This window comes from Solanum tuberosum, unplaced genomic scaffold, assembly GCF_000226075.1.
Source record: "Solanum tuberosum cultivar DM 1-3 516 R44 unplaced genomic scaffold, SolTub_3.0 scf00502, whole genome shotgun sequence".
Lineage (NCBI taxonomy): Eukaryota > Viridiplantae > Streptophyta > Magnoliopsida > Solanales > Solanaceae > Solanum > Solanum tuberosum.
In genome coordinates this window covers 274,970-286,257 of record NW_006239423.1, presented here as the reverse complement: position 1 = coordinate 286,257, position 11,288 = coordinate 274,970, and the positions used below count along the sequence as shown (strand labels likewise).

The following is an 11,288-nucleotide window of genomic DNA, read 5'->3' as shown; positions in this document are numbered from 1 at the left end:
TATAGTGTTTTAGTTTTAATGACCGATAGATTTTAAGTATTATATTATAAATTTCGTGAAAGTAAATTCCGTGATTTTACTTGTTTGATTATAACTAACAATCTTTAAAGTGAAATATGCATCCAACATGTTTGATGATATTCCCGACTCATTTTCTTTGGAGTGATGTTCACAAATTTTGTTTTGTAACAATGGAATTATAGTTGAATTAGCCAATGGTACTGGAGATGATTCAAGTATGATAATAATTGACGGAGGTTTCGACCTTCATGAAATTTGTTGGCGCCATGAAAAAAGGTTAGTCAACTCACTCTATAAATTGTACTCAATCTCTTACCTTCCTTCTCTTAGCAATGTTGGCAGGTTTAATATGCTATACAAGAACTGAGTTTTCCATATAGTAGAAATGTGAGTTAAAGGGAGGTATCAACATGTTTGTTAAGTGTCTTTTTATTTTTGTCCAAGGATATTTTAGAATCTTAAGAAAATAATGAAACACGTCTCTTTTTCGTAAAAGGAATTGCCACCGCACTAGGTTTCCTTTGGACTTTTGAGACGATGCTTCTCAAGTTCTCTTCATCTTCTCAATTGGGTTTTACAACTTTCAAATCTGCTCATTTTTTAATTTGTGTCCAACTCTCTTAATCTGAATGATGGATTTAGCAAAGGAAAATATTTTAAGGCAGAACTTGGAACTTTTCAATTTGTGTCCAATTCATGGGAAACTCAATTTTTCAGGCATAGAAATGCTCATCCTACACATTAGTTTCAATTTTGGGCAAGGCAATGTAATATGTTTTTGAATATAGCGATCTCATATTTACGGTTAGTTTCTCTCGTTGTTCAAATTGACCTTTACCTTAAATATCACATACTCCTATTTTAAGAGACTCCATTAATGGGAGTATTTGGAGAGTGAAATCAGAAAGAATGAGAAAAACTCCATTCATATGCAAATTTGTACAAGATGCCATGTATTTATAGCTAACAACATTCCTAACTACCAAGACCTTCTAGAAGCTTCTATTCTAACTAACTTCTTTAACTAACTAACAACTTGTATAATTAATTAGTAACATGTATTCAACACTTACCCTCAAGCTCAGAATAAGAAAATATGTTCTTCATTCCAAGCTTGCCAATTAGTGCTTCATGCTGAGGTTTACATAGCCCTTTAGTAAGTAGATCGGCCTGTTGTTCCCTTGTTCCTATATGTTGTGTCTGTATAAGCCCTTCCAGAATCTTTACTCTTACAAAATGACAATCTATGTCAAAATGTTTTGGACTCTCATGAAAGATTGGGTGTGCTGCTATTTGAATTGCAACTTTGCTGTCACAAAACAAGTTTACTTCTATTCCAAACTCCTTGAACAATCCTTTCAACCACACTAATTTAGCTACTGTGGTAGCCGTGCTTCTAAACTCTGCCTCTGCAGAACTCCTTGATATAGTGCTTTGTTTTTTTTACTTCCAAGATATCATTGCATTGTCTCCTGGATTCCACACAAGCTCCCCAATCTGAGTCACAGAATGCTACTAACTCTGAACATTTCTTACTTGGCATAAATAGTCCAAGACCAACAATTCCTTTTATATATCTCACCACTCTGAGTGCAGCTTCCATATGAGACTGTTTAGTTGAGTACATACATTGGCTGAGTACTTGAACTACAAAGGCTATGTCAGGCCTAGTCACAGTTAAGTACAATAGTCTTTCAACTATCCTTTGATGCCTTCCACAGTCATCAAGTGGTTTGTCTTCTGCATTTGTATTTTTTCCAGTGCATTCGTCAAACGTAGTAGATGTTAGCTTGTGATTAAACTCCAATGGAGTGGAAGCAAGTTTGCATCCTGCTAGTCCCAATTCAGAAACAAGTCCTAATGCATACTTCCTCTGATTCATAAGAATGCCCTCAGTTGTTCTGGAGAATTCAATTCCACAAAAAAATTTCGACTCTCCAAGGTCCTTTATTTTGAACCTTTGTTGCAAGTCTTTTTTAACTTGCTGAATAAGATTTAGGTTGCTTCCAGTAATAAGGAGATCATCTACATATACTAAAATGACTAGGAGTTCATTTTTCACTTTCTTTGTAAATAGGGAATAGTCATAGTGAGATTGAAGGAACCCCATGTTGATCAGTGCCTCAGTTAGTTTCAAATTCCATTGCATTGGTGCATGTTTTAGTCCATACAAAGGCTTTTAAAGTTTGTAAACCATGTGTTTCTCCCCTAGTTTGCAAAGCCCTCAGGGATAGACATATAAACCTCCTCAAAGAGATCACCCTAAAGAAAAGCATTATGCACATCCATTTGGTACAAAAACCAACCACAAGAAGCAGCTAAAGCAACCACTGATCGAACAGTAACCATTTTGGCAACTGGGGAGAAGGTCTTAGAATAATCCAGACCTTCTTGTTGACTATATCCTTTTGCCACCAACCTTGCCTTATACCTCTCAACTTCACCAAATGCTCTATACTTGATTTTGAGCACCCACTTACAACCAATAGGGGTCTTGCTAGGAGGAAGAGGAACAATGGACCATGCATTATTGAGTTCAAGAGCAGTAATCTCAGCTGTCATAGCCTCCACCCATTGAGGATCCTGACAGGCTTCTAGATAAGAGTGAGGCTCAGACACATCAGAATAAGCACCTAGAGATGTCTGGTAAGATGGAGTCAATCAAGAATAATACATATACTGTGAAGGATAAGTGCAGGAAGTGTGGGCGCTAGGAGTAGCATAATCATGTAACCATATAGGTGGTCTGGAGGTCTAGAGGATCTCCTGAGAGGAAAAAGAGGTCTGGGGGGTTAAACAACAGTAGATGAAGGGTCCTCATTAGGCACAGAAGACACTGCAGTATCAATGGAGCATGAAGAATCAACTAGGGATAACTCATCTGGAAAGGAAAGGCCTGGTAACAAGGGATCAGGAGAGGATTTGAGCTCCTTAAAAGGAAACACCTCTTCCTTAAAATTAGTGTCTCTACTCACAAAGAATGATTTAGATGCTAAATCATAGAGTATATAGCCCTTTTGAGTTTGAGAATATCCCAAATGTACAGCAGGTACAACCCTCGGAGCAAACTTGTCAACTTTCTTTGGATCAGTGGCATAACATAGGGACCCAAATACCTTGAGATGACTGAGTTGAGGGAGGTGGTCATACTTCTCAAATGGAGATTTACCATGCAAACACATTGTGGGCAATCTATTGAGAAGATACACAATTGTAGATACACAAAAACCCCAGTATCTCAAAGGCACAAAACCTTAGAGCTCTGTCCATGTTAAGTATAGATCTATGCTTCCTCTCAGAAACCCCATTCTGTTGAGGGGAATAACGATCAGAGCTCATTTCAACATAAGAAAAGGTGCTCCGGAAGGGGAGAGGAGGGAAGTGTGAAATGTGGAAGCAGTGGAAGATGTCACTGCTCGAAGAAGAGGTTCGTAGTTTAATTTAAGCATCATACAGTTCCTCTTTGATACTTCTATGTTTTACATACTTAAAAAGACTTGCTGGATTATCTTTTAACAGGAAGCACAGGGTAAAGAGCTCAATCAAGGTTCCTGCTATAAGTAACAAACTAGCGATATTCCCCCGGATGAGTATTCTTGGAGAAAATATGGACAGAAACCGATCAAAGGTTTTCTGCACCCTAGGTATTATTCTGAATTAACATTATTGTCTGTAAATTTGAACGGAATTACTAAAGGTTTTGCCGTGATTGCTTCTTAGTATATTACACGTCTTGATGTTTGTTTCTGCTGCTGTTTTTTGTCTCATAGATATATCTTCCACATGCCAACGTGCTCAAGTTTTCCCCTTTGTTTTGCTTGAATGTGTCTTGTTTATCTTACTTGGCTGGTGAGATAGCAAGTCCCTGGATATTTAGCAGATTGGATAATTTATCAGGATTAACTGAATCAGCTTTGTTAATATCTTTGCTAACTGAAAGGGGATGTTGTAATGGTTCATTTGTTGATAAAGAATTGCTAAACTAGAGAATGTGAACTGGCTGCTTTGTGTAGTCTTACCTTACCGACTAGGTTTTTTTGTTCGCTGGTAGCTCCCCGAGGTGTGCAATTTCTATGATTCAAGCAAAACATAAACTCAGCTAAAGTTTTTCTTGGATTATGCAGGGGATACTATAACTGTAGCAGCATGAGAGGCTGTCCTGCCAGGAAGCACGTTGAGAGATGCTTGGAAGAACCTTCGATGCTTATTGTCACTTACGAAGGAGAACATAACCACCCTAGGTTGCCATCTCAATCGGCCAATGCATGAGATATTTAGAGAAATGCTAGCAAAGATCATTATCACAAGCCTCGAGAAATTTCTCATACTCTATTTTTGATCAGCTGCAATTGTTCCTGTACATATTTTTCTTTGAAGTGCAATGCAGATGGGGCCAAATACTAGTTCAAAAGCAAGGTTCAATTAGAATGATGCAGTGAGACTTGAGGTTTCCTAATTGTAAGAATATCCTCATAAAGTATGACTTCTTTTTTGAAAAAAAATTTAGGATTTTTGCAAATTATCTTTTGTTCTTATTTAATAATCATACTACTTAGGTTGCTGATCTTCGGTTGGACGGTAGATTTGTTTAACCCTACCAACAGTAAAAGTTCACATAGCCAATCAACTGAGCTAAACGTCTACTCCTACTGCCCCTGAAACGCAGGAGCAGGATGCATTGATGGTCAGGAAAAGAATAAGAATATTTATCAGGAGTGAATCAGGGGTTTGTCCCTTTGATATATTATGCTTAATAAATGACACATGGTGACTGATGGTTTGCTCTTTTGCTTTAGTTGGGAATAGGAATGATGTGCATTATCTAAAGCAACTTTGTTTTGTGCATTTCAATTCTTCTAAAAATAAGATCAACTAGTTGGATTCAAGTTCAAGTTTAGTGTAGGTGTTGGAAATATCTATCGGATCGGGTTCATTCATAAGCAGTGTTAATTAGACTGATAGTTCATTAGTTTATTCTCCTTTATAACTCTAATCCTATTGTATAAATACACCATTATGGGTGTAGTAAAAATATGCAGGGTTAGTGAAACGTTATACTTTTCTCAAAGATATATTTAGGCTGTGAATAAAGGAAATTATTTGCGTCCAGAGTCCTGGTTGCTGTAGATACATTTTCACTATGGAGAAACCTGTACGTCTTCTGATTGGTACAAATCCATTTTCACTGGGGAGAAATCCGTAAGTCTCCTTACTAGTGTTTACCTATTCAAAATACTAAAGTGATATAAAAAATCTACGCTGACCGGTAAATATCCGGATAAATAAAAAGGGTACTTAAGAGTCGTTAGGTTTTTTTTATCCATCCCTAGGACCTCTAACTCTTTTTGCTACCTTAATAACTCACACTCACGAGCTTAAGATTCGAAAGTGAGAGAGTGTTCACCATTCGAGAAATTCTCTCTTGTCAAGTCGTTAGGCCCACAAATGGATACGTTGTGTTTCCTGTGAAAGGGCATGCGGTACGTCATGTCTCATTGTAGTGGAATATGGCAAGCAAAGCACTAGCTAAGAAAAGAGTGCAAGTTAGTGCTTCACAAACTTTTTTTTTTCCACTTGGTGTCCGGTATCTACATTGAAATCCAACTAAATTTGGATTCCGAAAAATTCCACATTGAGAATGTAAAACGCTCTCTAACAAAAGTGACTTCGTACCCTGAAAAACTCGAACCCTAAATCTCTGGTTAGGGATGAAGTAAATGCTTCACTAACTTGCTTCTCTTTATCTTGTTTCAAACTGCTATGCTTGTGCCCTGATATGAAAGCTGAATAGGCCATTTGCTATCTTTATCTTAAAATTGAGTCGATAAGACACTATGGTTTCTGCTTTTATTTCCCATTGTTATTATGGAGTCCGTACAGTTAAATCCATCATCAGCCTAACCCCAACTAGGCACATATTTTATCCTTCAGACTCTGTGTCCCAAGGCCTATACATGAAATCTTCTACGAGTCACAAGATATAATGCAAGTAAATACATGTTTAATTACTAAGTTAAGAAAATCCTAGCCTACTTGGGTGCTAAGAAATTGTTGATGAACCTTCACTAAGAGATTTCGGCTTCGTGAGAGTAATTCGTGACGAACTAGGATCAAAATTCCTTGGGTTTTCATCTCCTTTGCGCAGAAAATTCTCCCCTCCATTTCTCCTGTGCCATGAGTGTCTTAGGATGATTTTTTGAGCAGCCCTCCTCAATTTTTTTCCTGGAAAATGGGAGGAAAATAAAATACCTCGATTTCACTAGGGTCTGATTCCCGTCAGCCGGCTATAGCAACCATGTTTAATTTGGTATCATATTTGAAAAATTTTAGGGTTCTAGAGGTGCCTTTTAAATAACGATGAATACAGTTGTTAAAATTGAAGATTCTTAGGAGTGTGTTGGTATGAATTATACTTTTGTAACTTGGGTATTACTAATTGCTAAATTCTGTTGAATATTATTGAGTAAAACTAGATTATAAGTAATGATAACTATCTAGCAATCAACTATCACAATGTGAGTTTTATCAATTTCTAACATGTAATGCACTAAAATCAATCTAAGACTTTAGTTCAACAAAATTATTTCAAGCTTCAGTTGTCAATTGAATTATATCAGGTCATTATCACTAATGATATTTCACAAGCAACATTAGAAATCTAAAGTAATAATAGTTTGCAACCTTAAATTATAGATGAAAACATAAAGAAATAGTTGAACCCATATAATTTCAACATTTTAAATCAATTAAACAAAAACCAATTATAAGTTAATCATTCATACAATACACAACCCTAAGAATAGAGAGATTAGCTATTAATAACGAAAGGTAAAATAAATATACCAAAATTCTCATCCATTGTAGCAACTTGTTTCGAAATTCTAATATTTCAATCCCAAAGACCTTCAAACTCAAGAAGGTTCAATACAACCTTCAAGTACAAGCTTAATCCTCAATAGTAAAGTTTTTGCAGAGAGTACTAGAAAATTCAAAATGGTAAAAAGTGTTTTTCTCTCTCTACAAAAAGATATTTATACGTTTACAAATTTCTTCATAATTGCTCTCAGCGTCTGTCATGACCTAGATCATCGTAAGTGACACACACTAAACCACCTGGTGGGAGAACCAACTACTAACCCAAAATTAAACCAACATGTAATTTCTAAAACCAAGACATCAAATAAATATTAAGGAAATAGTTTAAAAGCAACTAAGGAAATGAATAAACTCAATCAATAGTCAAATGTTCATGCAGAATAAACTCCTAAGAACTGATAGTGGTAGTACCAAATCCCTAAATGTAATCAGTAATGGGGATGCAACCCCCCAAAAACTTAGAAAACATAATCTACTAGTCTAATGTCTGTGTCCAAAAGAATAGACAAGAAATGATAGAAGAATCCATCACAACCTGAAAAAGTAGCTCACCCTTGAATTTAAAGTCAAATGTCTCTTAACTGAGATCTCATCTTAGCTGTTGGAAGATGTCTTGTACTTAACAAGGGAAGAACATGACATTATCAGTACACAAATCACTGGTAGGATTACACGGTCAGTCCAAGATATGAGTTTAAACAATTTACTACATTATAGTAACACAAGTCAAAACATACAACTACAATCACCAATATATATATAGACTCCTAGTCACAACATCATGAAACAACAAACATGTGGATGCACGTCCCACATAATCACAAATGCAATTTTTTTGTCCTTTCAAGGAACCACAAACACATACCCAGTCCTCTCATGAAACCCTTATACAAGTTGTTAGTGTATCAGTGTGGTCAATAAGATTTTATAATTATATCAGGTGTCATATCCGATCCAACTGTTATCCGAGCCAACCATTAGTATTTTTGTACCGGCGTGATACTTAAGTCAACCAACAATCACAATTAATCATGAAAAATTACAAACACAATGGACAAAACTACTTGAAAGCCTCAAGTCACATAAACATGTCCATTGCATGAGATTATCAACATGATGTCATTTCGTATGCTTCCTTATGTTTTTCTTAACATGCATTGTACCAATGATACTATATAGCAGTAGACATGCATACATACATATACCAAAAAATATGTAACCATCACGTACCTCGAATCAAGCCTCTTGGAAACTCTAAAGAACTCGAGCTTTCCCCTTTTAAAATGCATTGGCTTGTTCTTGATCTAAAATAGTAAATAAATGTAACAATCAATAAAAAATGACCTAATAATATCCGGATCTTACCTAAATCCTAACCCCAAGCCATTTCATGATCATCCTTGCCAACTTGGGGTTTTTTCCATCATGAAACCATGTCAAAACCCTCCCTCAAGAGTAATAAATTATTCTAAGGCTTAAGAATCAATTTACAAATTTTGGGAGTAACAAACTTACCTTTACCAAAGAATTTCAAGGGAAATTGAGTGCAAACAACCCTAAATTTCCCCTCCCAATTCCAAGAACAAAAGTGCAAAAAATAGGAGGTTTTGGAGTTGTTTATGCATAAAATCCTGTTTTACTTAGCTATAGCAGAACTAACCCTGCTATAGTGCCTGCACACGCCCACTATAGAGGACGCCTCCCTCTATAGAGGACTATGCGAACTTCAAAGAATAACAAATCCTTAAAATCCCATTTTTGACAGCACACATCTTTCCCTTGACATCCCGAACGACCTCTTTCACGCCAAATTTGATTTTTGGAGTTTTACTCACCCGAATTCGATTCTATGAAGCCCTATGGGTTCCTTATTGTCTTGGCTACATGAAAACTTTCACCAAGCCTAGACATTTAACCCCACCCATTATCAGACGGTCCTAGAGTGCACCTAGTCCAAATTCCTTCTGAGGTTGACCTAGCCTAAAATTTTTGAGTCACTATCCGAAAAGCTTTCTGACCCAAATTCTTTCACCATTGCCCTATTAATAGCGATCGGGATGGATTGTTATAGTGTTATTTCAGTGAACTAAGTCGGGACAATCAAGCACGTCGGGTTATGCGCTAAATGGTAGATTTCATCGCCACTCAGACTTTTCAACTTTAATTTTTCTTTCAGGTGCGTATTACATTCAGCGACACCAATGACCATCGCCGAATCACTTCGATGACACACCGTCTTCTCCTTGATATTTCCAAACTGAGATGAACTTGAGGGTTAAGAATTGTAACCTTCGGCGATGCGCCGAGTCAACTTGGGTGACGCTCAGTGTCGCCCTGGCATATTTCTTCAAGTCTTTTGACTGCTTTTGATCTCCTATATCTCCATGCTTATGGTCTCATAACTGAAATACAAATACATTTTGATCAGAATAAGATGTAAATGGACATTGAGAACACTACTTTTGGTATACTAGAAGGCTAAAATGAGTCCAAAATTCTCTATTCATTAGTGATCTTCCATAATTTTTAAAACTCTTTTCATTTTTTTAACAACACCTAATTTTTCTCTATACGTTTTACTTATCACTCCATTCCAATGTACCCCTTAACTTTGCAAACGTGTCATATATACCTTCATGGATTTCAATTTCATAAAATAAATACAAAAAATAATAATTTAATACTATTTTTTCACTTTCATTAGAAAATAAGAGTATGTCTGAGTCATTTGTGTAATGGTAAGAATATATGTAAGTTACTTTTGAAACAAGGGATATATCAACTATAAATTGTAAAGTTGAGGGTTATATCCGATCCTTTCCCTTTAATTTTTAGTTTGAAAATATGAGAAATAAAAAGAAAGAAACGTGAATGGAAAAAGAACAAAATAATTTAAGATTGTTCTTTTGAGGCTACATTGTAAGTTATATTTTTGTATTTGCAAAAAAAGGGGGAATCTATGATAAATTTTATGGAAAAGTGTCAAATATACCCTTGTACTATTTGAAATAGTCTATATATACCCTTCGTTATACTTTTGGATCAAATATACCCCTACCGTTATACTTTGACACATATATACTCCCAATTTTAACGGAGGGACACATGTCAACTTAATAATCAAATAACCACCTACAATTTTAAATACCCAATTCCTTTGGGACCCACCCATTTCCTCTGGTGACCCACATTGAACCAAATCCAAAATCTTCTCCTTTGTTTACTTCGATTAAACAACTATTCATATTTTCAGTAAAAAATCATGTTTAGTATCTGTTCTTGTTTGGGGTAATCTGAGTGCTGAGTTTTGATATTGGTTGAAGGTCCTATGAACGAAGCGCAAAAATACAATGCACACTCGACAAAGTTTGCTTTTGGTTATCGATTTCTGAATCCAGATCTCCAGGCCTTAATCATTCTGGTTTCGGACTGCTTTTAATCGGATCTGATTTCTGACATTTGATATTTTAGATTTGGTTTCTCCTTAGATTAAAAAAAAAACAAATCCATTTCCATATTTCCATTAAAATCAGCACTCAACCACGACCAAAGCTCACCTTGAAACTCAAGGAAGAAGTGAAAAGCTTATACCATCTAATTGAATAATGGCACGAAGATCACATGAAATTTTATGACGAACTCTTTGCTGATTTTTCAATTTTGCTAATTGTAATTTTTAGGGAAATTTTTGCATCAAAGTGGATAAGACAACTGACAGTAATAATGCAGTTATTTACTCTACATTCCCAATTTCACTACACTAATTTTCTTAGTTTTTGCTTCAAAGTTAGATGGAGAAAAGAAATATTAATAGATAGAGATGAGTTTTCAGCTAGTGAATCAATGATGAGGAGAAGTTCTTGTAGTTAACTTTGTATTCATTTAAAATTTATTTAAATATAAATTTATTAAAATCATTCGAATTATATTAAATTCATTAATATATTAGTCCAAATAAATATTATGGATTAATATAATTGAATTAATTATTTAAATTCAATAAATATGAATTTAATTAAAGCCCGCTCCATAAAGTCCATATGTCATGTCACTTAAATCTGATTGGACGAAGTGAATCCTATTCCAATCACAACTCCCCTATTCTAAAACTATAAATAGGGGTCCTCATAATTCAGAAAAGAGGACCAAGAATTTTAACAAGAAGCTAGAGAAAGCTCGTGGATCAAAAGCTGCAGATTTCTCTACAAGTTCAAGAGTTCAAGAATTCAAGAATTCAAGCATTCAAGTTTCAAGAACGTTCAAGTCTCAAGAACGATCAAGATCAAGAACGATAAAGATCAAGAACGATCAAGATCAAGACCGCCGGATTCAAGATCAATCTCGAAGCCCTTGGATTCAACTAGAAGTCAAGATCAAGATAAAGTTCAAGT

The 11,288-nt window shown here is 35.5% G+C and overlaps 1 protein-coding gene across 1 annotated transcript; it reads right to left on the bottom strand.

Annotated features, from left to right (window-relative positions):
• Nucleotides 1-1,417: 1,417 nt before the first annotated feature.
• LOC107058381 (uncharacterized mitochondrial protein AtMg00810-like) lies at nt 1,418-2,131 on the bottom strand. The gene has a single exon (XM_015304024.1). The coding sequence runs from the start codon at nt 2,129-2,131 to the stop codon at nt 1,418-1,420; it is 714 nt and encodes a 237-aa protein (XP_015159510.1).
• Nucleotides 2,132-11,288: the final 9,157 nt, after the last annotated feature.

Excerpts from the sequence above, each read along its gene's own strand:
- LOC107058381 (XM_015304024.1), bottom strand. The coding sequence starts at position 2,131 with ATGGGGTTCCTTCAATCTCACTATGACTATTCCCTATTTACAAAGAAA.